The 25,499-nt window shown below is 36.4% G+C and overlaps 3 protein-coding genes across 9 annotated transcripts; 2 read left to right on the top strand and 1 right to left on the bottom strand.

The window, feature by feature from the left end:
• Positions 1–4,300: 4,300 nt before the first annotated feature.
• Positions 4,301–10,061, top strand: LOC137723602 (chaperone binding / ATPase activator). 2 transcript variants are annotated; one of them, XM_068462800.2, is made up of 6 exons: positions 4,301–4,742; positions 4,838–4,891; positions 4,988–5,068; positions 5,613–5,682; positions 5,758–5,846; positions 9,609–10,061. In XM_068462800.2, the coding sequence occupies exons 1-6, from the start codon at positions 4,542–4,544 to the stop codon at positions 9,741–9,743; spliced, it is 630 nt and encodes a 209-aa protein (XP_068318901.2). In that variant the 5' UTR covers positions 4,301–4,541; the 3' UTR covers positions 9,744–10,061. The 2 variants fall into 2 exon arrangements, with proteins under 2 accessions (XP_068318901.2, XP_088548165.1); XM_088692039.1 differs by having other exon boundaries at positions 5,758–5,879.
• A 781-nt stretch (positions 10,062–10,842) lies between these two features.
• ROS3 (RNA-binding (RRM/RBD/RNP motifs) family protein) lies at positions 10,843–19,569 on the bottom strand. 2 transcript variants are annotated; one of them, XM_088692033.1, is made up of 5 exons: positions 19,495–19,569; positions 13,623–13,844; positions 13,249–13,485; positions 12,713–13,099; positions 10,843–12,593 (listed from the first exon to the last, which is right to left on the bottom strand). In XM_088692033.1, exons 1-5 carry the CDS (start codon positions 19,567–19,569, stop codon positions 11,298–11,300), a joined length of 2,217 nt encoding a protein of 738 aa, XP_088548159.1. In that variant the 3' UTR covers positions 10,843–11,297. The 2 variants fall into 2 exon arrangements, with proteins under 2 accessions (XP_088548159.1, XP_068317585.2); XM_068461484.2 differs by lacking the exon at positions 19,495–19,569 and having other exon boundaries at positions 13,623–14,006.
• LOC137722747 (Zinc finger C-x8-C-x5-C-x3-H type family protein) lies at positions 14,139–19,542 on the top strand. 5 transcript variants are annotated; one of them, XR_015961286.1, is made up of 10 exons: positions 14,139–14,341; positions 15,059–15,275; positions 15,559–15,656; positions 15,786–15,881; positions 16,218–16,311; positions 17,340–17,557; positions 17,647–17,753; positions 17,830–18,026; positions 18,419–18,491; positions 19,134–19,542. XR_015961286.1 is itself a non-coding variant. In XM_088692036.1 (10 exons), exons 2-10 carry the CDS (start codon positions 15,091–15,093, stop codon positions 19,173–19,175), a joined length of 1,059 nt encoding a protein of 352 aa, XP_088548162.1. In that variant the 5' UTR covers positions 14,144–14,341; positions 15,059–15,090; the 3' UTR covers positions 19,176–19,542. The 5 variants fall into 5 exon arrangements, 4 of the variants coding, with proteins under 4 accessions (XP_088548162.1, XP_088548161.1, XP_088548160.1 ...); XM_088692036.1 differs by having other exon boundaries at positions 14,144–14,341; positions 15,794–15,881; positions 16,248–16,311; positions 17,843–18,026; XM_088692035.1 differs by having other exon boundaries at positions 14,144–14,341; positions 15,794–15,881; positions 17,843–18,026.
• Positions 19,570–25,499: the final 5,930 nt, after the last annotated feature.

Here is a 25,499-nt window from a genome sequence, read left to right as displayed (position 1 = left end):
ATTATGCAACTACTTTGCAATTGATTGGTTGTTGTAATTTGGAAATCACATTGTTTCTTAGTCTATACTGTGTTGTGTATACAAAGTGTCATGTTGTTTGTTTGTTTCTTCATTTATAAGCTTCAACACAAAAAATTAAACAATTTATATTTTGTGATTCAATATACATTTTCCAAATGTCATTTCATGACCAAAATCTGTATTCTATTTTATATTTTGTGTGTAAATGCATTTTATAGGGTGCAAATGTCATGTTTGTGATTTTGTTCTCAAAATGTCTTTTGTATTTGAAAATTTTATATCATACCAGAATACAAGTTTCATGTGTCAAGCAACAATTGTTGATTACGATCTGACAAATGGATGGTGGTACAAGTCGTGTTCGTATTGCCACAAAAGTGTGAGAAATACAAATGGAACCTTTCAATGCTTTGAGCATGGGCTGCTCAAAAAAATGCCTGAACCATGGTAATTTCCTAATTTCTTCTTTCTACGTTGTTTACATCTCTTTGCAATCAAAATTTTGTTTTTACTGCAAATTTTTTAAACTGCAAAACACATCTCATGACATCTTCATCTCTTATTTAGGTTTAAGATGAATTTTATTGTGGATGATGCCACAAATCAACTCAACTTTTTAGTGATTGGAAGGACTGCTGAAAAACTTTTAGGTATTTCTTGCCTCTCTTTGGTCATAGAAGAAGGCTATGATGACTCTTCTGTCTTGCCACCACAGCTCCAAAAATTGGTTCACAGCACAAAAAAATTCCTGCTCCGTTTTGGAAATCAAAACAATGAGTTTGGCAACACCGACTTTGTTGTTCATGGAATAATTGAGGAACAAACATCAGTTGAACCAAAACTTAGTTCAATTGTACCACGTACACCTGCTAAGAACATTGGAAAACAAGTTATTGATGCAACAACCCCTCTCCCTTTTACTACCCTTGAATCCCAGACTCAACAAATCCAATCAGCTGCAACAAACAAGGGTGTAAAAAGAACACTATTTGTTGAAAATGAACCTTCAAAAGCTCACAGGTTAATTTTTCCTTTTCAAGTAATGTTGGTATTTCATTAAACAAAAACATCATGTATGCACTTTATAATGCTCATTTCCATATTTTTTAAATTTGACATGTATTCACAGCAAACATGATGAGGGGAGCCAACCACTGTCTACTAATTCAACCAGAATCTCAGCAGAATTCTCTAACTTGGTTGTCCCAAAAGTTGAACCTGCAGACAAAAGTCTGATCAGTGCTTTAAGAAGTAGATCACAGGCAAAGAAAATCAAAGACAGGTATAATGACATATTGTTTACAATAATCTATGCCAACTTGGACAATTACTTACTTTTTTGTTCTATTTTGCTGCTTAGTATTGGAGATGTTCATTCGCCAAATAAATGAACTATGGAAGACATCGTGATGGACTACTGCAAAGGATCAAACATATATATTTTTTGCTCATCCCACTAACATGGACATATACTTTTTGCGAATTTGACTACTAAAGTCAACTAATGTACATACCATAAAAACATGTTTATTATGTTTTGCAACTGTTGGAATGATACAAACCCCTGCAGAACATGTATTTTGTCATGTTGTATGAACAAACAAAATATGTGTAAACTGCATGGTACTTCAGTCTCTAATGCAAAGACACTATATTTCGTCCTTGCAACTATTGTCAACGTAAACTTTCATTCAAGTAATTTTGATTGCATACTGACTCTCAATATTGACTTAATACATAAGCAACGTAAATGAAATTACTTTTTCTATAGATCAATTCACCCATATATTGCTTTTTCTTTCATTTGGAGCTAATTGTATAAATATGTGGTTTTGTAAACGTTACTCATGTTAAACATACGTTCTCTAACTTGCTACATTTATGAATGCAATTATATTACTAAAGCATTTTCAATCAATTTTCTATGAATATTATTCATCATCTAAAAACCCGCAGCAAAGTGCGGGCATTCATCCTAGTGATCTCTAAAATTGACTCACACGATCAAGATGGTCCCTAAAAATAAGTGTCGCAAATTAATGTGCTCATTCCGTCACAATAATCTCAAAATTTTGTTATGTGGTGATGTGATTTAATAATTAATTAAAAAATGGGTAAATTACATTTTCATACCTCATGTTTGGGGTCTATTTCAATTCCTTACAACATCTTCAAAACATTTCACTTTCATACCTCACGTACTATTTTATTTCAAAATAATACATCTGTTAGATTTTCCATCTATTGATCCATTAAATGCTGACGTGGCTGTCACATATATGCCACGTGGTTGCCAAATGTCTGCCACGTGGCAAATAAAATAATTTTTTAATTTTTTTTTAAAAACATGAATTTTCTAAAAAAAAAAAGAAAAAAAAAAGAAAAAGAAACTCACATCTGCAAGAAGAAGAAGAAGAAGAGAAAAAAAAAAAAAAAACTGTCCCCCCCCCCCAGAAGAAGAGGAAGAGGAAGAGGAAGAAGAAGAAGAAAGTTATTTTATTTGCCACGTGGCAAATATTTGACAGCCACGTCAGCATTTAGCGGATCAATAGATGGAAATTGTAACGGAGGTATTATTTTGAAATAAAATAGTACTTAAGGTATGAAAGTGAAATGTTTTAAAGATGTTGTAAGGAATTGAAATAGACCCCAAACCTGAGGTATGAAATTATAATTTACCTTTAAAAAATTGTTAAAACACCTTTTTGCACAGTGATATTATCTCAAGGTAGAGCTTGGCATTCTCTGCATCACCAAGATCAACTAGGTAACGCCTAAACAAGCTTTCCAAGATTACATTTGTGAGGCTGTCGATCACCCGAATGTTGACGGTGAGTTCACAAAAGTCATCATCAATTCGATGAAGGGTGTAAAGATGGGTATCTTGAGATTTTTTATTTATTTATTTATTTTTACAGAAGAGACGGCGAAGGCTACCACAGAATGGAGGTAGAGGAGTATGGGTTAGGATCAGAAGTGATTGCGGGACCGAGTTTTTGGAATCACAACTTTTTTAATTAACAATTAAATTATTAGACCTATTTCTAATTTATTTTTTATTTAGTTAGACTTGTGGGTCTATTTATGTGTCGCATCATCATATAACAAATTTTTTGAAAGAACTATGAAGAAAGGATCACCATGATTTGAGATATTTATTGTAAAACTACATTTATCGATTTTTAATTTCACAGACTATATTAATAATGTAAGTCAATTTCAAAAACTATTTATATATAAACTTAATTTATATTCTGCAATTGGAGATGATGTTAAAATGGATAAACGAAACTAGTATTGAAAGAACCAACCCGGGGGAATCAAATGGAAAGATCGCGAAGAGTCTTGGTTGTTTTAAGGGGCTTTTGGATCTAGGTCCAAAAACTTAGGTAGTTTTTGAGACCGAGTACAGTTATCCAATTACATATTTTGATATCAATTTTGCCTCTTCAGATAAAAATATTTAAATTCTTTAATTTTTTATCATTTATTCAATTTTTAAATTTTGAATATTTAAATAGTCAAACTAAAATATTATCTAGTAACTACCTACTATTTATGAAGAAAACAAGACTGATATAATCTAGTAACTACCGACCTATTGTATAGGAAGAAAATGTTTTATACCTACAAAGCATATATAATCTACCCGCAAAACAAAAATAAACTACCTATTGTATTGGAAGAAAAATGCTGGGAACCTATATGGCTGTACATAAAAATAAAAATATGATATAATATACCTCCATTAAATAAACGAATTTGAAGGGAAGAACACAAAAATATCATCCACGAAAAGAAGAGACAAAAAAGAGGAGGATTGATAGAGGGAATTGTTTGGAAGAAGGAAAAAAGGAGGGATGAAACGGACTGGGGTTGAGGTTATTATATGGCTATAACTAATCCTACAATTAAGTAATTAGTTAAACCACAAATTATCTCATAATTAAGAAATTTTGTGTATTTACTACAATTCGTAAGCCTAATGGATAAATATAGTACAAACCACAAATAAACATACATGGAATCTCAATTATTGGACCTATTTCAATGAAGTGGACTAATCCTACTAATGGCTCACAAAATTGGATCTATATCAAGTTATCCCTTGTTGTGTTGTTTTGTTTTAATTAATCATTAACGAAATTAAAAGAAAGCTTAAAGAAAACAGAAATTATTTTAAAAATAATATAGTTGTGTTTTTGTCGGTCAATCGGGTAGAAATCGAAAAGGAAAGAAAAAAAGTAAAGTGATATAAATATTTTTATAACAAATAATAGACAAATATAGCGTGTGGGCATATAACTGGTATATAAATGTAGTGTGTGTTTCAGTTTCACCCTAAACCCCAACCCCAATTAAGAGCTTCCTATCCCTGTTGTCGTCGACCGTCGCTCCTTCCTGCCTCCACCACTCTGAGTCTCTGCCCTTTGCCCTACGCCCTCCGCCCTCTGCCCTCTGATTAATAAAATTAATTTCCTAGTAGAATAAGATTAAAAATAATAACAAGGAAGGATAGGATGGAGGGCGAAGGAGCATTGTCGCCGCCGTCTTCGTCGGAGAACAGGAAAGAAGAAGAGCAGCAGGGAGCGTCGTACACCTATTGGGTGAGGCAAGTGACGGAGGATGCGGCGCCTCTGCCAGTTCCTCGAAAGCTCTCACCTCAGGACATTACCTCCGCCCAGTCCCACCCTTCCAACCTCGGTTCTCTCTGGAATCGGGTACAAAAAAATTCTAGTTTTTTCTTCTTCTAAGTATATAGATTAATAATATATAATTTGGGTGAAGATTGAGTGATTGGGACTGATTTGTCCAGGCTGGAACTTGGGAGGAGAAGAATGTGAATAAATGGGCAACCGATAGAATAAAGGTTTGTTCTCTTCTTTCCCTGCTGATTGTACGATCCCATTTTTCTCCGGCGATTGCGGTGTACAGTTTCCTTTTTGCATCCCTCTCTTTATTGCAGGAGTTGATTGCATCGGTGGGTTCCTTGGAGTTCTCAGGTGGTATAGCAGAAATATCACATGTCTCTAAATGTGTAGGAGATGTGAGTTCTTAATCTTTTTGTTGCCCAATGTTTTCTCTCTTCCATATTTGAGAAGTTTGATTGATTGATGTGATACTTTAGTGTAGGAAAAATTCAAACTTAATGAATAAAACAATGCGGAATGAATGGACCAAACTTTTCTTAACTGACCTAGGATGAAGTAGTGTGTCTCGTCATACTCTTCCCCCTTGTCGTATGACTGTAGTCCAATTCAAGCTTTATACCAATGTTCATCTCTTTGCTGATGAATGTCCCCATATCTTCTCTCCCACAGACGTTTTGTAGAATAGTTTACTTAGCTCCTTAATTAGTGAAGTTTCAACTTCATCCACACCAATGTGTGTAAGTTTTTCGTAGAAAAACTGCCAAAACCCTAATCATGATCATAGAGGAGCAACTCTTAGGTTCCATTGTGTAACGCCCAAGCCTCAATCATATTACATCTGTCTTTGAATCTATTCTTCTTTAGTTGTGAATAGGGTTCTTTTCTTGTTGATTTGGTGATACGGCAATAGACTCATTGCGACCATTAGTGAATGATCAGGCATTCTTGGTGACGGTGCGAAACAAGAAACGTGTTGGCTACACCTATGAACTAACCTTGAAAGTCAAAGGTAATAATTTTCTGCATTCTAGAATTGTTTCTATTCCTATTTCAATATGTTTAATCTGTATTGTCATGAAATCAGGGGAGTGGGTAATTGAGGAGGAGAAAAAGATGATTAAGGGCCAGATAGATATCCCAGAGTTCTCGTTTGGGGAGCTAGATGACTTGCAGGTATATGATAATCATGTTCAATTCTACGAAAAAGTAAATTGGGAAGATATGATAGACAATAGAGACTTAATGTTTTTATTTAATATGGTTTTGCTTTAACAGTCTTTTTATGTGCCTTGTCGATCTCATCATGCAATTATGTGTAGATGGTTTAAATTTAACAAATATTAAAGGACCTGTTTAGTATCCTATTTGAAATTTTTTATCATTTCTCAAAACATTTCTTGAAAATAATTTTCTTTTAAGACTCAAACACTTAATTGGTTTGCGAGACTCAAACTAGACAAAGAGATCTAAAAAGAAGGGGTCGCAGGAGAGGGAGAAAGAGGAGAGAGGAGGAAAGAAAGTAAAGTAAGAGATGATTGCAGGAAAGAGGAAGAAGAGAGGATTTGACGAGAAGATGAGTGAGAGAAAGAACTGAGAGAATGAAGAGAGGGGATTGGAGGAGAGACGAAAAAGGTAAAAAATAAAAAAGAGGAGGGAGAAAGAAGAAAAGAGAGAGAGAGAGAGAGAGAGAGAGATTTGGAGTGAGAGGGGAGGAGGGAGAGAAAAGAAGGGAGTTTAAGTTTAAAAGTTCTAAAAACTCACTTTTTATGTTTTTAGAGAATAGACTATATTTTTTAGTTAGTCTTGAGTTTAGTTTTTGAAAATAGTCATACCAAACAAGTTTTTAAGGTCTAAAACTTGAAAATTGTTTTTGAGTTAAAAAAGTTGGATTTAAGTAGAATACCAAACATAAAATGTTTCTATTAAATCACAAATTCATATGTCAATATTGATGGTCAAGGAGTCCACTCTTGAAGTATAATCGACAGACTCTCTAACAGATGACTTCCTATCAGATGAAGTGGATGGAAGACTTACACCCTTAAAAGTAAGTTAAGCAACTGAAATAGATGCCCAGAAAATGACTAAAAAGCTACCATACACTAAAGTCCTCCTCCCTTGCCTCCAGTGATCATCTAAGATTCATTTTTTTCTTTTCATCCAAATGAACTCCTTTGGCATTGCCTTTTATTTTTTTTAAACCTGCTTCAATTTAAAGTTAAACAATAAAAAATTGTTCGGTTAAAATAAATATCTTGCTTATATTTAAAGTCATGACTTATGACCTCCAGACAACAGCTTATAAAAGTAGCCCGCAAATTGCTTTTAAAAGCTGCTTTATAAAAAGCAGAGCTAAGCCTTTAATGAATGTTTTTAATTCATGTAAGGCCCTCATTTTAAAAATGACCTTCTTTATCCTTCTACATAGATTTTCTCCATTGGAGAACAAAGTGGCCGTCACTACCAACCACTAACATTACATCACCACTGCCGTTGCCACCACCACAGTTGCTGCCACCACATTCGTCACTATTATGAACCGTCCCCGAAATTAGAATATTTTAATCTCTAAGGGGGCGTTTGTTTGCCCTCACTAACTCTTACTGGACTAACTATTAGTCTAGTCCCGTGTTTGTTACTGTGCGGGACAAACATTAATGAGATTAGGCGGGACTAGCCCAGACTAAGGGTGTCGCTAGAGGTTCTTAGCAAGAGTCCTTGAAAGACCATGGGGCTAGCTAAGATCTTGGCTTAGTCTCTACTCTCTTGCTAGCGTCCCCTCTTTGTTCTCTGTCCTCTCTCCTATTCTTCCCCTCTTTGCCCCCTGTGATAACACCATCAGACAATCACCACTATCTCCCTCTCTCTTTGTCTTGCTCAGCCACAACCACCAGACCACCATCAGAAGCTCGACGCTGATCTCCGTGTTTGTGCGCGACCCAGACTCTAGTTGGGATCGGAATCAGAGCGTACCAAATGCCCAAGTACCATTTGGGGTCCATATCGGTGGTGGGAAAGAAGCTGAGCGTAGCTGAAACTGTAAATTTGGGAGCTTCACCGTCCCGATTACGACAGACCTAGCGGCGATTTCGATTGTGAAATTAGGGAGCAAGTTGTGAAATTTGGTATTTGTGTTTTGTGATTTGTGAGAAACATGTGAAATTGGGATTTATGATTTTGATTTGTGAGAGGAGGGAGATTGGGTTTGGCGGAGGGGGAGGGGGAGGGGGAGGGAGAGGGAGAGGGTTATAGAACAGGAAAAAAAAGAGAAGAATTACTTTTATTATCCTGCTTATAGTTCAATACTATACGGCCTCACTTAGTTAGTCTAGCATAGTCTGTTTGAAGCCAGTCCAGATTATAGAACAGGGAAAAAAAAAGAAGAAAAAAATTACTTTTATTATCCTGCTTGTAGTTTGATACTACACCAAACGCCTCACTTAGTTAGTCTAGCGTAGTCTGTTCTAAGCCAGTCCAACTTAGTCCCCGAAGTTAGTTCAGTCCGAGATAGTCCTGTGTAACAAACGCACCTAAAAGTTTGAAATGACCAAAATGCCCCTAGGAGGAAGTGTTAGACTTTTGTTCACTATTGTGTTGTGACACTATGAATTATCACCTTAGTATATTCTCGTAGTGTTTGTTAATGAAGGACACAAAAGAAGTACTTTGGGGGAGTTGAGTAACTCAGAAGAGTAGAAATGACTCCTACAGCCGAATTAGGAAAGAAAATGTGGTGGTAGTTTTGAAAAAGATGAAGTATAGAAAAACAGTGGGCCCAAATGATATACTGATGGAAGTGTGGAATGTATTGGGAGAGATGGGTATAGCATGGCTCACAAACCTTTTCAATAAGATTTTGAAAATGAAGAAAATGTCAAATGAGTGGCGAAAAAGCATTTTGGTGCCTATCTACAAGAATAGGGGTGACGTACAAAATTGCTTGAACTATAGGAGTATAAAGTTAATTAGTCATGCCAAGGTGCTTAAACATGGAGGCAATCTATCTTTTATGAAGATCGATGGAAAGATATAGAGATATGAAAAAGAATTTGCATCTGATTTTTATACATTTGGAAAAAGTGTCTGATAGGTGAGGTTGTAGAGTTTCCCTTGGGTAATCCAGCAGAGGATTAGGACTTGGTTTATGGATGTCTATACTGGGGGAATATATGTTTGGTTGGGTGAGTCCTTCATGAGCTCAGAATTTTTTGCTTTATGGAAGATTTTTCGAGTTGAGGAAGGCTTGACTTTCCCATTGAATTGCCACCATTGTGAAGGGATTTTTTTCGAGAAAAATCTTGAACCTTGATTCTGCAGTCTCGCTGATTCTTTTGGGGGTTATTTTTCGATTTCCCAAGGACCAAAACGTTTTAGAAGCAAATGATTTATCGGCTTAAAGTTTCCAACATTGTTTCCTGCACTGGAAAATCTCTGCAGTAAGCAATTACTGGATTACAAAATATCCATTGCCATCTTTAGTTTTCCTAACTTTGAGGGATACATGGTCGGGATCTAGGTGAGCCTAGTCCCTATAAACCTGATTACCGTAAGACAGAAAGCAAGATTTTTCAGGGGTCTCCTTCTCCCTCCCAATATTAAAGTTATTGTTGGTCCTACATATTCCAAAGAATCCAAACTCCATTTGTCGTGTAAGAGGAAACTGAAAGGTAGTTTAAGTTGTTTGTTGTTTACTTTAAATTGGGGCTTGATGTGTTTTTAGTCAGTAATATGTAAACATTGCTGCAGTCAGCTAGATGACATTTTGAATATTTCAATTAACCGTAAGATGTCCGTACTCATTGAATTGTCATAACGCACAATGTGGTTCTGATATTTAACTTGTATTTATATAAGCCATTAATTTTCTCTACAAAGCATCGGCTAACGATTTGCAGTCCTTTTTTTTGTGTTGTTTTGTTTAATTGTAAAATGTAGATGGGGGTGAAATTGAGTGAAGAGAAGGATCTTCTACATCAAGATAAGTTACGTGTTAGCCAGGATTTGAAGCTATTTCTGCAGCCTGTTCGTGAGAAATTGCTTCAATTTGAACAGGAACTCAAAGAAATTTAGAAGAGTGGCAGCTTCAGTTCTGTTAAGGGCAATAACCAAGGTTCTTATCTGTACTTTGATTTCATATTTAACTGGAAACTATTATTTCCAATGCATGTAATGAAGAGTTGAGATGGAGGCAAAAGCTTTTTCCATCAAGGGTTAGAACTTTTAACACCGTTATGTTTGTTTACAAGTGGACTCGTTGAGTGTATTGAATTATGCACTAGTAAGCATCAACTGTGACACTGAACATCTGTTCGTTGTGTTTTAAATTGTGGATTTTAGTGTAAAATGCTCAATTTGATTTTAAGAGATACTAATTTTTATGTTTAAAAATATTTATGAAAATATGTTCTTTCAAAAAGATTGGGATAGCATTTTTTCTTATTGAAGTGTAGGACAACTCTCAATTTCTTAAATAGGTGACATTCTCATGTCAAGCTATGTAGAGTAACTCTTTAATGTGGACTTAAGGGTTCACCGTCATGTTGTGGTGTTCCCCATCCAATAATGCATTGGCACATGCAAGGCTTTGAAGCAATAAAATTGAAATCATGAAGGGACTTATCCCTGCCCAACATGGTAGGGATTACTACCGTCAGCTGGGATAAATTTATAGAAGTGTACCTCTATTTATGAAATGAAAATGAAATTCCTGATTTTAGCTCATTATATCGTTGGTACGTTTGTTCTGGCCGAACCTTTGGACTATGTTTGGGTGAGAACTTTTCAAAAGGGATTGAGGCTAAGTTAGTACGGAATGAATTACAAAATGTGAGAATAGATGTAGTATATAAGCTTACAAATCATATGTACATGCCTTTATAGTGGTATACGATGTATTTATAATTACTCGTCTATATTTTGTAGTCCATTCCTTACTAAGACCTATACCAATGACTTGCCCACTACTAAGATAAGTTTATGGGTTTCCGTGCTAAATTGTGGCCTCACATTGAAAAACGATGAATGTCATACTCCATTTACTTCCACCGTTTGTGCACCAATGTCGTAAATGGAATCCACTCTGTAAACAACTGTTACAGTGTTGATACCGGGCGATGCAGCTGCGGATGACGCTGCGAAACTAAGCTAAGGACGACAATGCATTGCTAGGTTTAGGAATTAAAATTTTGCTTTCAAAACAGAAAACTCAATTCAAATCAGACACGATACCAGCATGACCTCTTTGCAGCTTTCAGTCTCAAAGAGATAAAAGCGATTGGATCGCCCCGGGGTTTCAGAAGGTCTGATCCTAATGCAACCCAATATCCATTTCTAACTGAAAAGCAAGTTGGCCGATTCGAGCACCAACATACTGAAAAAGTTTCTAAAAAAACAAAAATACAAAGCCCCTAACAAATTGCATAATTCCCTGTTAACCAAATCTCTTGCAGAAGAAAGCTGTAACAACGACAGATGTGACGGATGCAAAAGCAGCTCCAACTCTGGTTCGGACTCTGCAGGGACTGATCCAAGGCAAAGCTAATATACGTTCGAAAGAGGTATCATCTTAGAACAGGACTTGATGCCATCAGTTGCAAAAGCTTCTATTACTTCAATAACGGCCACCTAATTCTCAACATTCTTTTTTTTCAATGATCCACTTAGAGCAACTTTGATTTTCGCCCATTCCTTCAACGAAGAAGCAGTCCTCATAAATGAGCAAGTTTCACCTATCTCAATATTTGCCGCAGATGCTTGCTTTGGTGTTATATCATCTGGATCATAAGCACCATCGTTGTCTACTATAGTATCTTCTAGACTACCTAGTAAAACACTGTCTTCTCTTCCAATTCCTAAACAAGACCTGCCCTTGTCATTATCTTGTTTTACCATCTCCATAAGCTTGCCGTCAGTGGAGCTCACAGGATCAGCACCTTTGGGGTTTGGAAGGACCTGCTGCTCAGAAGAGATACCTGGCACAATTTGTTTTATGCTGAATGAACTGTCAGTATTATCATTCACTAACTGTGTCCATGAGGATTGCCGGCGCCATGAAGAACCTCTACCCGACAACTTATTTGAAACTACAACTGACTTGGTAGGTTGAGGTTCCACCAGTTCCATATCACTGGGCTGGTCTTCCAAGTTTTCATTGCTTTCTGGATCCTGGCTTTCACTATCAGAAAGGGGCACTTCTGGACTACCAGATTTTGGTTCAACCTGGTCAGCGGAAGAAGGACGTCTACCTGAAAACTCATTTGAAATTCCAATTGACTTGGTAGGTTGAGGTTCCACCAGTTCCATATCACTGGGCTGGTCTTCCAAGTTTTCATTGCTTTCCAAATCCTGGTTTTCGCTATCCGATAGGAGCACTTCTAAACTAACAGATTTTGGTTCAACTTGGTCAGTGGAAGAAGCACCTCTACCCGATGACTTATTTGAAACTACAACTGACTTGGTAGGTTCCACCAGTTCCATCTCACTGGGCTGGTCTTCCGAGTTTCCATTGCTTTCCAAATCCTGGTTTTCGCTATCAGAAAGGGACACTTCTGAACTACCAGATTTTGTTTCAACTTGGTCAGCAGATGGAGCAATCCTGGTCAGTACATGTGAAACGCTGAATGAACTGCTTCCCCTATGACTGACAAGTTGTCTCCAAGAAGACTTCTGAGACCAAGAAACCTGTTGTTGACCTAATTCTGGTTGATCTGGTTGTGCTCCAAAGAATTTTCCTGAAACTTTTGACTGGGTTGGCAAATTCTTCTTGCTGCCAGAAAGAGCTGCCTCCAATTCCTTTTGATGGTTGTAATCACCGGGCAGGGATTTCCTCTTTTTCTTAGGAGGTTCATTAATATTTATCTGCGCTTCACTTGGTGACGATCTTTTCCCTTTCAAAGCTTGTGTTTCAGTGGATTTAAATTCCTAGTTACCAGATATAGAAAAAAGAGAGATGTGATGGTGCTAGAAAGCTGTAGACATTGTGTGCATGAGCACAGAAGCAAACTTGAGTCTCAGAGAAAATTCAAGATTAAGGAATATACCTGAAATTCTGATAGTTTTTCGACTATTTCCTGGTTGCTGGAGACAACGTTGATGATAAGGTTGTCTTCGTCAGGGGGAGTAGTAGCAGCAAGATGCAGTTGATGGGGTTGTTGATGAGTACCATCATGATCGACATTTGTTTCATTTTGAGTTTGGAATAGCTTGTCCATGACTTTAGTCATTATATTAAGCTCTTGCTCATTGATCCCATTATCACATAATAACTTGTCGGATTGAGTTTGATTGGGTTTTGTAGTAGTAGGTTGAGAAGGGACGGGGACATAATGCTCTTCACAGTCGCAGAAATGGACAGGGAGAGAAGGAGTTTGAAGACGCTGGAAGCTGTATTTGTGTTTGCCAGTTCCAGTAAAGGGCAAAGCTTTCACCTATATTTATGCAAAAACACAAGTACGCAGGAGGACAAGATCACAAATTAATGAATAAACGAAGGAACGAATGAGATGATGTTGTTGGTTTAAAATAGACAAATAAATACAAAGGAAGGAAGGAAGGTGTGTGGTGCTTCTTCACTTACGGTTCTTAGTGCAGGGAAGAAAATCCGAAGTTGCTTCGCGTTGTTGCTGCTGGTGTTGGTTGAGTGTGATAGTGAATGTTTAATATCATGTGCATCATCTGGAGCATCATCTGGAGGAGGAGGAGCAGCAGCAAGTCGAGCAGCATCTTCATCCCATTCGCGTTGCAAGCGAACAGGATAATCTTCTTTAGCCTTTTGGAGCCTCAGCTTCCCTCCCTTCCACGCGCACCCATTGTACTGTAATTTTGTATGTAATTTACACAATAGTTATTACTACAACACAATTTTCATGATAATTTATTGGAATTTACCCAAAAAATAAAATAAAGAATTACGAGAAATTTGACCAAAAAAAATAAGAGAAAGAGAGCAACCGTCGTGAAGAGCTTGGAGAGGGACTTGTCGTCGGAAGGGAGGAAGTCGACGTAGGCGAAGCTGCGACCTTTGGTTCTGACGATGTCCACTCCCTCCACGGTTCCTCCGCCGGAGAACATCCGACGCAGGTCCACCTCCGTCACAGTACCTCCCAATCCCCCAACATGTATCCGAATCCACATCTTTCCTCCTCCATCTCCATCTGTTTCTGTTTCCTCTTCCTTGTTGTTTTGCAAACTATTGGGTTCAGATTCACTTGTTCTTCTTCTATACATGAATTTTGTTTTGGATATCAATTAACTCCTCGGTCTACTGACAACGTCTCTCCTTCCTCTGTAGTTTTCCCTTCTATCTGCCAGCGCCAGTGCCAGTAGTAATACGATACAAATCGAAGGGAACCCTAGCTGTTTCCTATTCCTATCTTTCGGCCCACAAGCCCAGTTCAACGCCATCCAAAGGCCCAACATTGAGTTGGCCCAAATTTCTCTCTCTTTTCTCTGTCAATTTAATTTAATTTACGCAGGAGGCAGGAAGGATGAGGAACCCAAAATTAACCGAAGAAAGAAAAAAAGGGTAAGGGTTGCTTCTGCTGTGTTGGTTGGTTCAGCGACGTTGGACATCCTTTTGGAAATTGTCATTGGGCAGTGCAGGAAGAGTGAGGGAGGGAGGGAGGGATGCCTGTAAAGAGAGAACCCTGCAAATTCTTTCAGCGCGGCAAGTAAGTCGGTTGCTCATCTCTTATGTTGAATTTTTTTGTTGATTGCTGCAAATATCAACTTAATTTTACTTTCTAGTAGAAAAGAAATCAGAAATCATTCTTGAACCTACCTGATCCCTAGGCAGGCGAGCAGCTCAAAAAATAATTATGACTAACTAATTGGTGATTCGTTCGTTCATTCATTCATGCTTCGCCTTGCCTATTGCTTGCTTCTTGAGCATATGCACTGCAGCACTGGTTAGGTCTTATGTTACTTTTCCTCTATTAATTTATTAGGATATGATGATTTTTTTCCACTTACAATGCTTACGAGAAAAGGAAAGAAAATGTTAACACTCTCCCTTAGCATCAGCACCAGGATCGAGTGGAGACACTCGGCTCTCCTCCTCCACGTCGGGCAACCCAACCCAATTGGTTATACCATATCGTATCCGTTGACACAAGTACAACTTTATCCATGAAAACTGCCTTAAAGGAAATGGTTTCCAATCTGTTTACATACTGCACTTTCCAAACAATGTGCGAATCGTCTAATAGATGCCACTTGCTCTTCTGATGCTCTTCTCATCTTTTCAAACTTCTCTTTTGGATATGCTTTTGTGCATTTTTAATATTTTTCCTTCAGTTTTGCTTCCCTTTCATTGCAGAGTTGTTCACTCAAGCACTAGCTCTGTATTTGACCACCAAAGTGTAAGATGTGTTTGTTTTTCCATTCAGCTGTCAGTTTGGAGATAGGTGCAAATATCTTCATGTGGTTCAGCAACAGCACAAGTCCAATCCCTTTGGATTTGGCTCCGACCAACAGCACAAGTCCAATCTCTTTGGATTTGGCTCCGACCAAGAGCGAAAGTCCAACCCTTATGGTTTTGGGGTTCAAAACAATTCTCAGACAAAAGGGGCTGCTGATTTTGGTCCCAAACAGAGCCAGAATAAGGTTTTTTCCCTTCATACATCTTTAGTCTTTTCTTATTTAAGTTGTAACTGTCCCTACTCCTTATTGAGAATGAGAATGACAAGTGACAAGATTTCTTTTAAATTTTCTGAAACCTAACAAGTTAATTGTACTAAACAATTACTATTCTTGTGGTTACTGCTGATGTTGGCTTTCAAATTTTCTTTGGATAACATCCTAGCTATCCACACATTTCTTAATGCTATTAAAGATTTGTCATAGTATTATGCTTATTGCTATGGTTAATCGATCTGCCTTTGACCAGCCTTTTGAAAACAAGTGGTCTCGTTTCTCCTCCGCAACTGCAGCTGCTGCCCCATCATCACAGAAATCTGATAAGCAGGCCCAGGCAACAAATCATACGTAAGTTATTGATTGACAATTTACGTGCATGTCTCTGTGCAGTGCTACTACCTTTGCGCTGCCACTTTTTATCTTCCCTGTTACACTTAAATAACGTATCTGACCACTTATGAATCCTTGTATCTGAAGGTGCACAGATCCCAAGTCATGCAGAAGTATAATTGTTGACGATTTTAAGCATGAGAGACCACTTTGGAAGCTTACATGCTATGGTCACTGGAAAAAGTATGTTTTGATTAACCACCGATAAAAAAAACTTGAGCATGTCTGATTTACTAAACAAGTCTTATCCACAGTTACTCAAACTTGAGTTCTGGGTTTGTCATGATGAGAAAATCGATAAGAGAAAAAGAAAGAGTCATATTTTCTCTATTTTTATTTTCAGCGTATAATTTCTTATATGTAAGAATTTACTAGGCAAAAATTATATTAATCTGTATGAACTTACTCTTCAGTCTACCACCAGATCCCTGCAGTAGAACTTTTAGTCATTTTTTGTGAAATGATTAAGATTAATTGGCCAATCCAACTGTCCACCAAGTATAATCCAATTGTTTGCAGTTCTCCTTGTGACATTGCTGGTGATATTAGTTACGAAGAATTGAGGGCAGCAGCATACGATGATGCCAACCGCGGGTTGAATTTGCAGTCAATAGTAAGATAGTCTGACATATTGCATTTAGATCCATTTCTGTATTATATCAAAGATATAAGACAATTGGTTCTGTAATACCATGATCATATATTTTCTATGGTTATGTTTGTGTGTCAATGAATGTTGCCTGATGCTTGCCTCCCACAATTTGGAAGGAATAGCTCAATTTTGTAACCTAATCAATATTTAAAGGTATGCTTCAGACTGCATTTAAGGAAAGAGATACCAAGGAAATAATCAAAAAGTTACAGGCTAGTGTAATAAAAGGCGAAGAGTCTTATACAGTTGTACCTCTAGCCTCTTTAATAATAAGATAAATGTAAACGATATGCTTAGACCTACAGTGAATTGGCTTCCTTTTTTTCATTTCTCTCTCATTTGCATACAATATTGACTCCTTGTGGGGAATATGATCCAACTCTTTTGCTTTATGTTTCCAGGACAGAAAAAGGGAAAACATAATTTTATCTATTTATTCTTTGTGTTTTTTGGCTTTTCTGGTTTCGTTTCCAAACTGCAATCACAAATTGGTTATTATTCAATTTTCATAAATTTGAATTTTCCATTAACTTTTGGCTCAAGAATGAAAGCCTAGTAAAAGGACTGAGAATGAAAGCCTAGTGAAACATTTGTGATTAAAAGTATATATGTATTGAGACGTGGTTACTGCTGCTCCTTTATGGTGGTTATTTATTCTTGCAATTAGTTTTGAGAAAATAGAATTTTAAGTTTAGTCTTGTAATTTAATACCAGGCGAAGGATCAGTGTCATGAAAAACAATACTTGATGGGACTTAGTTTTCGAATTTTAGTAGGATTATCTTTTTTCACAGAACTAGAAGCTAAGTCCTGACTTCTGCACTGCTGCTCAATGTGAAAATTGTTCTAATGACGCTGTTCAAAGTAATTGGGAATAGGAAACAACATTCTAATTAACTACTCTTGCTGTTCTTTTGATTGAACTAAAAAAATAAAAAATAAAAACCTTGCTGTCTTCTGTGGGCTGCTAATTAAATACATTCTGTACAGGTTGAAAGAGAGAGAAGTTTACTCAATACCAAGTTGCTTGAGTTTGAGAATCTTTGCAAGCCTTGCACAGCTTTACCAAACTCTACCCTTGCCAGTCAAAACCCTTCGCCATCAGCTAGTCCAAATGGATTCTTGCAGACTGCTCAAAATAGTGTTGCTCCTTCAGTCTCAAGCTTTACCCAATTGGGCACATCCCTGAACACGGGTTTTGGACCAAGGCAAGTCTCACTTCACTAGTTAGTTCTTGTAATCCTGCTCCAATGATTTCTGTTGGGCTGTATAAATGTGTAGCGAAATTCTTTCTCAGGCCATCTGCACCATCAAATAATGGTTTTCAACAGCTGAATCCTTTTCCTAATTCTTCCCCGACTCCGAGTGGTGTGGGAACAAACAATTTTCCTTCTGGTAGTGTTGGTAAGAGTTTTTTTTTCTTCAATTCTGTAATACCATTACCATTTGCAGTTCCTTAACGGTTTCTTCTAACTTTAAGACGGTGACTTCAGTTGGCAGCCAATTACCTGCCGCTACACATGGAAATGGTTTTCCCTCAAATACAGGATTCATCAACACTGGTATCATAAGACCTCAAACCAACCCATTTGCTACTTTAGCAGTGTCACAAATTCCTAGTGCAACAACTGGCCAGTCACCCATTGTTGGACAATCAACATCAGAAGTTGAGTTCGTGTAAGTTATGTTAACAGAAGAAAAAAAGTTTGCTCTATCATGTATCTTTTGTAAAGGAGTCTTATTTGTTCGTGTATGTTATATCATTTCCCGCACTCAACCATCTCTTTCTTACTTGATTGCTGCTTGGACTTTTCATTTATCTTATCCCGCAATGTGGTGCGATAACCCAGTGAGTGTTTGAACGCTCAGAGTCCACACTTGAGCCAGCCTGTATAAGTACTTTATTATTCATTTCATTTATGTCTCTCTTTTTTAAATATATCCTTAGACATATATGTTTCTTGTCTTTTAAATTCCACAATTCTGTGTTTTGGGTCTCTTGTATCGTCTGTTTCAGTGATGTCTGCTTTTGGTTATATTCATATCCCGCTTTTTTGTCAATCTTACAGAACTAACATGCAAACGGAGAAGATTTCTGGGAATACAAGTATTTGGCTGAAAAAAATATGGAGTCCTGGAGAGGTAAAAATAAGCTCATAGTTTCTCTACTTTAGATACATGGATTTAAAAAGTAAAAAGTTGAGACTTGACATTTAATATTAGAGTATCATCTGCACCGTGGTGCATTTAATATGCTTAATCTTGTTAATATCTATCTTCTTCGCCACCCCTTCTCTTTTTTTTTCCTCATATCATGCTGTGACATTTGTTAATATATAATGTATTTCCAAGCAGAGCCTTATGAAGATTGGATAGTAGCCTTAATTGTCCACGTTGAAAAATTATAATGAAGGTTCTTTGATGCTTAAGCTAAAAAAAATAAAAAGATAGTGAAGTTAAAAGGATAGTCTCCTCCTATTAGAAGACCTCCATTTGTTTGTTTTGGGATGTTGGCCTCCACTTTTACCCAGAAAATCGAATTACTAGTAGCACCATTAGAGTAAAGTGCTTTGCTTTCCTAAGCATCAAAAGACCCGTTTAATCTGAACCGCTCACTCATGAAAAATGATGTACGGGGGAGAATCATGCTTCAAGTAAATACCGCTTGAGTTTGTGATATAGCTACACCTAATTCCGGACCGGTTAATGCAACAAGTATACATGGCTGTTACTGCTGATTATTTCAAAGCATGATATATGGTGTAATTTGTTCTTTCTCCCCAGATTCCCGAAGAAGAACCACCAGAGGCACTGGTTGAGTTGTAAGTTGTGGCTAGGAGCAGTACAAGCACAGCGGTTACTCATGTCACTTGCTAGTGAAGAAAACTGTGCATCTGTTTGGATGCTGAGAAAATGTAGAGAGACTGAAGATTTCAATCCATTGATTAAATGATAATTACAAGAAGCACAGCCTGTCACACTAACATAAGCAACTAAGTGTATTAACAGAAGCTATCAACAAGTGAGGTTTGTCAACGAGTCTGTTTCTTGTATGGCTAAAGTTTTGCTGTGCCTAGGCTTATGATTTTCTTTTGTATGTTTGAGGGCTTTTTAGTCAAAATGGTCTCTGAGATTTGCATAACACATCACTTTTCTTCCTGAGATTGAAAATCAATAGAAATGGTTCCTGAGATTGTACACTGTCCATTATTTTGGTCATTCCGTTAAAAACTTCGTTAAGTGTTCTGGAGCTCTTGGTCGGAAGTTTGGGCAATTTTCAAAGTTTCGTAACTCAATCGTTTTTTAACCAAATTCGACCTATAATATATCAAAATGAAGATAGGAAATTGTAGAACAAAATTATACCTATTTGGAAGCCTAATGGTTGTCGGAGCTGGTCGGAAAATAGCTTAAAAGGTGACTGGTCCACAGGAAACTGGAAAACTCGTCGGAAACTAGGTAAACTTTAAACGTTCATAACTTCTTCAATACTCAACGAAATCGAGTGCTTCAAAAAACGAAAATCATACTTTTCAACGAGACAAAGAGAATTGTACCTTTCTTGACGACTAATTCGTCGTGATTTGGCCAGAAAACAGCTCGAAAGTGGCTAACTTGAGACCATGACAACCACTTTTGAGCTGTTTTCTGGCCAAACCACGGTGATTTAGTCTTTGAGAAAGGTACCATTCTCTTCGTCTCGTTGACAAGTATGATTTTCATTTTTGAAGCACTCGATTTTGTTGAGTATTGAAGAAGTTATGAACGTTTAAAGTTTACCCAGTTTTCGGCGAATTTTCCACCAGTCACTTTTCAGACTATTTTCCCACCATCTTCGGCAACCATTGTGTTACTTCGTCTCGTTGACAAGTATAATCTTCATTTTGATATATTATGGGTCGAATTTGGTTAAGAAACGATTGAGTTACGAAGCTTTGAAAATTGCCCAAACTTTCGGTCAAGAGCTCCTGGACACTTAACGGAATGACTAAAATAATAGATGGTGGACAATCTTAGGGACCATTTCTATTGATTTTCAATCTTAGGGACCAAAGTGATGTGTTATGCAAATCTCATAGACCATTTTCGCTAAAAAGTCATGTTTGAATTTAGCTTACAGCATCGTTGTCATGTACATATTCTTCAAAATTAGTGCCTCCGTATGATTTGTTTTGTTGTTTTTGCCATGTCCGCTTCCATGTGGTATGACAAGGCAGTGTTTTTTACCCATACCTACATAAGCCAAAAAGGGATTGGGAATTTTAGTTAAAATCTTGTTTGTTCATGTAATTGCATTGGCTAGAAAGTGTATCAATCCCATGACGAGCTGAGGACGGAGGCTAGCCATTTGGTTTTCAGTTTTTTATTTGGCTTTTTAGCTAAAATGTTCTCTGAGATTTGCATAACACATCACTTTGGTCCCTGAGATTGAAAATAATAGAAATGGTCCCTGAGATTGTCCACCATCCATTATTTTGGTCCTTCCTTTAAAAACTTCGTTAAATATCCCGGAACTCTTGGCTGAAAGTTTGGGCAATTTTCAAAACTTCGTAACTCAATCGTTTCTTAACCAAATTTGATCCATAATATATCAAAATGAAGAAAGGAAAGTGTAGAACAAGATTATACCTATTAGGAAGCCCAATGGTTGCCGGAGATGGTGGGAAAATAGCTTGAAAGGTGACTGGTCCGTGGAAAAACTGGAAAACTCGCCGGAAACTGGGTGAACTTTAAACGTTCATAACTTCTTCAATACTCAACGAAATCGAGTAATTCGAAAACGAAAAGCATACTTGTCAACGAGAGGATGAGAATGGTACCTTTCTCGAGGACTAAATCATTGTGGTTTGGCCTGAAAATGGCTCGAAAGTGGCTGTCATGGTCTCGGGTTAGCCACTTTCGAGCCGTTTTCTAGCCAAACCACGACGAATTAGCCGTCAAGAAATGTACCATTCTCTTTGTCTCGTTGAGAAGTATGATTTTTGTTTTTGAAGCACTCGATTTCGTTGATTATTGAAGAAGTTATGAACGTTTAAAGTTAAAAAAAAAAAAAAAAAAAACGGAGTTCTCCAGTTTTCTCACAGACCAGTCACCTTTCAGGCTATTTTTCGGCCATGTTCGGCAACCATTGGGCTTCCAAATGGTATAATCTTGTTCTACACTTTCCTATCTTCATTTTGATATATTATGGGTCAAATTTGGTTAAAAAATGATTGAGTTACAAAGCTTTAAAAATTGCCTAAACTTCCGGCCAAGAGCTTCGGGACACTTAACAGAGTTTTTAACTAAAGGACCAACATAATGGATAGTGGACAATCTTAGTGACCATTTCTATTGATTTTCAATCTCAAGAATCAACGTGAAATGTTATGCAAATCTCAGAAACCGTTTTGGTTAAAAAAACTTTTTTATTTATTTATTTATTTTTACATCTTGTTATTGTACTTACTACCTTTATGTTTCTTAAAAGAAGACAAAAGCCACTTAAATTTCGCACCGGTGCTATATGCTTGCGTGGCATCCCTAAGCTGTAGCACGCGGGTACTGAGTAAACCTAAAGAAAATGCTTATAAATTAGACTTTATGTAACAGAAAATTGTAGCAATAACTCTTTAATTTTAGTCCAATAGGAATAATGATCACTCAACTAAAATTTTATGACCATTGATCCCTTACTTTATCAAAACGTGCATCTATGGTCTTTTTCGTCATCAGTCAAAATGAATCATGTTGGAAGTATCATTGTTACAATTAGGAATTGTGAGATCATTGCTCTAATTTGGTTAAAGTTGAGTAACCATTTCTCTAATTGGGTTAAAATTGAGGAACCATTACTACTATTTTTCTCGTTTCGTTTTCCATATTTACCACTTGATTCAGCCTCACGTGTGTGGCATGTGAATCATTTTGACGGAAGTTTTAACAGAGTTTACGAAAAAGATCATAAATGCATATTTTGAAGAGTTAAGGGTCAATGATCATTAATTTTTAATTAAAAGACCATTACTCCAATTATGTTAAAGTATAAGGTTCCTTACTACAATTTTCTTTTATTGTGATGGTACCTCAGTTCAATTATTGCAACAATAAATATATATTTTTTCAGAAATTTTTTATGGGGGTCATATTTGCGGGTTTCGGAGTAATCACCATTGAAGTTTTGTTTTTCCCATCCTTGCCATGAAAGAGGAAATTTTGGCCCCCATATGGCAAATTTTACTTCAATTTTATAGGAATACGACTACCAATCAAGGATTGGAACCCATAGCATCGAGAGATTTTCTCTTGAAGTAATGCATAGTGTCGGGGGTTTAATTTGTCCATTGAATGCTTACGTAGTATCTTTCCATTGCATCACTAGTATACTTATTTTCTTGTATCAGATGCTGAATGGTAAGTAAATATTGTCATTAGTTTCAGTTTCTTCTTGAGTTGAGTACTTGAAAGTAGTCATAGACGACAAATAATTAATCGTCGAATTTGATATAATGACCTTAATAGAAGATGTGCGTGAAAGACGAAATACTTATAAGTAATGAAAAAGTAAGACGAGGAGCCATGTTTGCTATCACTGTCAGTCTCCTCATCTTTGTTTTTGTTTTTGTTTTGCTTAAAAAAAAAAAAAAAAAAAAAAGACAAAACAAAAACGAAGATGAGGAGCCAAGAATGATGAATCATGGTAGTGGCACGTCCTTTACGCGTTTTGAAATGTAAGCTTTTTAGTTTGGGAAAAGTCTTTTACTCGAACAGGTATTAGAGATCGTGCAGACAGTGTTTCCAAGGGGAGGGGACTAGGGATGGACAATGGTTATTGCGAGCAGGTAACTGTGGTTATTTACCCATAATTGTTTATGTTCATACTCGCATAACCATGTACCCGTTTGATAATTGCATAAATGGTTATATCCATACCCATAACCGTTTATAAATGGTTAACCATACCCATAACCGTGTACTCATTTAACCATAATTGTTTACCCATTTAACCATAACCATTTACTCGTTTTGAACCCGTTTATCCATTTTTTTAAACCCGTTTATCCATTTTTTTTAACCCGTTTATCCATTTTTTTTACCCGTCTCCATGTTTTTTTTTTTAACAACTTGAAAATTACAAAAAAAAAAAAAATTTCGTTTTCTGACAATTAAACACCGTTATAGGTACATATTAGCAAGTATTTCCCTATTTTAATCATTTAGGTCCTCATACAATTCTAATAATTGAAATAACAGTTTATGAACGATATTTTTCTGCTACATCCAAGCAAGTCTTTAATTATAATTCATATGATTACAAAGTAAAGTTTCTAAAAACAAACATTCTTCTACACTAATACCAGTACTTCCTGTTAACCGCAAAATAGATCATAAGCTTCAAGTCAGCTCTTTGATCTTTCTCCTTGTTGGCTTCTTGTGCTTCAAACTTTTTGTATACGAAAAGTGTATCAACAAATACATAAATGCGTTATAACCGTTAAAAATATTATAAATTTTACATATATTAAATTAAATGGATAAATGGATACTCGTTATAATCGCGGGTAATACCCATAATCGATGGATACCTGTTATAATGGCGGGTAATACTCATAACAGCCCATTTAAATTTCATGGATTAACGGTTATATCCATAACCGTTTGTTCGTCTAAATGGTTACCCATAATTATAACCGTAAACTTTAAATAGACGGGTAACCACGATTACCCAAATCCATAAGTATTTTGCCTGTCCTTAAGGGGACCCACCCTTGTACCTTCAGCCCTTCTTCCTTAGCACCTAAACAAGTAAACAACCAAAAAGGGCAGGAAGAAAGCTGATGTTTAATATAAAATCAAATAACCGTTTGAGTAATAGCCAATTACTTATAAGTACATGCAACGTTCTTTTTTTTTTTTTTTTTTTTTCCTGATATAAAATTTATACTCTCAACAAAAACCATTATGAAGTGTGATTCCATTTTTTTTATTGTCTTTACAATATAAAAATCTCCTTAATAATAAGAAAAATTGTCAAAATGTTTTTTGGATAAATTTTGTTTTTTTTTTTTTTTTTGGCAAGGGACTTTTCATTAGCCGTCCCTGAAAAAAGCATATGGGGGTGGGGTGGGGGTGGCTGGCACGTTGTGAGCAAGTCAAGCAAAAGCAGAACACATTGATTAGTGGTGGTCTTCAACACTTCCACGTAAAGTAAGTAAATATGCTGCAACCACCATCAACACTGTTTTTAGCTGGACTCACAAGTCACAACTTCGTCTACACTTTACAAATTGCATACCATTCTCCATACAGGACAGAACAAGGGAGAAAGAAAGAAGCTCTCTCTCTAAAAGAAATCTATCTGAGAGACGTGCCAGCATGTCATGTTTCATAATTTCATATGCGCCTACATATCACGTAAATTTCAAATCGAATGTTCAACTTTCCCTGGCTGATAATCTTTTTTTTTTTTTTTTTTTTTTTTTTTTAAATTTATTCACAGCCACTGTAAGTCTGTAACCACTAACCAACCATGATTGCATATCTACTTACAGCCGTGCTCACCTCACTGTAGTCTGCATCTGCATAAAATGAACATGATAATGAATGACAAACCAAACCAAACTCTAAGGGAAGTTTGAAAATAAATAATAAAAAGGGTAAATTACATTTTAATCTCATACATTGAATATTTTTTTTTTCAATTTCATATAACCGTTAAAAAATTTGTTAAGTTAATTGTTAAGTGATGATGTGGCAAATATAGGATTCCCATTTATGCTGACTACCATATATGTGCCACGCGGCTAAATACCTAATAAAACAGAGTGGAGGAGGGGAGGAGAGGGAGGTGGGTTGGGGGAAGATGGGTTCTAGTTTAGGGTTTAGGGTAAATTATTATAATATTTTAAATGTATAAAAAATTATTTTTTACCACGTGGCACAAATTTGATAGCCAATCAGCACAAATGTGGATTACATATTTGTCACGTCATCACTTAACGGTTTATTTAACGAATTTTCTAAAGGATGTAAGAAATTGAAATAAAATGATAAGTAAATATATGAAATTGAAATATTTTAAAAATGTTGTAAGAAATTGAAATTGACATCAAACCTGAAAGAGTAAAATGTAATTTACTCTAATAAAAATGTTCACCAAAAAAATAATAA

Source organism: Pyrus communis, chromosome 4 (assembly GCF_041283825.1).
Source record: "Pyrus communis isolate YQ-2024b chromosome 4, ASM4128382v1, whole genome shotgun sequence".
Taxonomy (NCBI): domain Eukaryota; kingdom Viridiplantae; phylum Streptophyta; class Magnoliopsida; order Rosales; family Rosaceae; genus Pyrus; species Pyrus communis.
The sequence above is the reverse complement of the archived record's forward strand: the minus strand, read 5'-3'. Positions and strand labels throughout refer to the sequence as shown.

What these genes read in the sequence shown, in the direction of transcription:
- LOC137723602 (XM_088692039.1), top strand. Translation starts at nt 4,542, where the DNA reads ATGGAGGGCGAAGGAGCATTGTCGCCGCCGTCTTCGTCGGAGAACAGG. An exon ending in TCTCTAAATGTGTAGGAGAT is followed by an intron (nt 5,069 to 5,612) that starts GTGAGTTCTTAA and finishes GTGAATGATCAG; the next exon opens with GCATTCTTGGTGACGGTGCG. An exon ending in ATGTTCAATTCTACGAAAAA is followed by an intron (nt 5,880 to 9,608) that starts GTAAATTGGGAA and finishes TGTAAAATGTAG; the next exon opens with ATGGGGGTGAAATTGAGTGA.
- ROS3 (XM_088692033.1), bottom strand. Translation starts at nt 19,569, where the DNA reads ATGACCAAAATAATGGACAGTGTACAATCTCAGGAACCATTTCTATTG. An exon ending in TCTTCCCTGCACTAAGAACC is followed by an intron (nt 13,100 to 13,248) that starts GTAAGTGAAGAA and finishes GCATAAATATAG; the next exon opens with GTGAAAGCTTTGCCCTTTAC. An exon ending in AAAAACTATCAGAATTTCAG is followed by an intron (nt 12,594 to 12,712) that starts GTATATTCCTTA and finishes TCTGGTAACTAG; the next exon opens with GAATTTAAATCCACTGAAAC.
- LOC137722747 (XM_068461825.2), top strand. Translation starts at nt 14,298, where the DNA reads ATGCCTGTAAAGAGAGAACCCTGCAAATTCTTTCAGCGCGGCAA. An exon ending in AAATTCTTTCAGCGCGGCAA is followed by an intron (nt 14,342 to 15,058) that starts GTAAGTCGGTTG and finishes TTTTCCATTCAG; the next exon opens with CTGTCAGTTTGGAGATAGGT. An exon ending in AAATATGGAGTCCTGGAGAG is followed by an intron (nt 18,492 to 19,133) that starts GTAAAAATAAGC and finishes CTTTCTCCCCAG; the next exon opens with ATTCCCGAAGAAGAACCACC.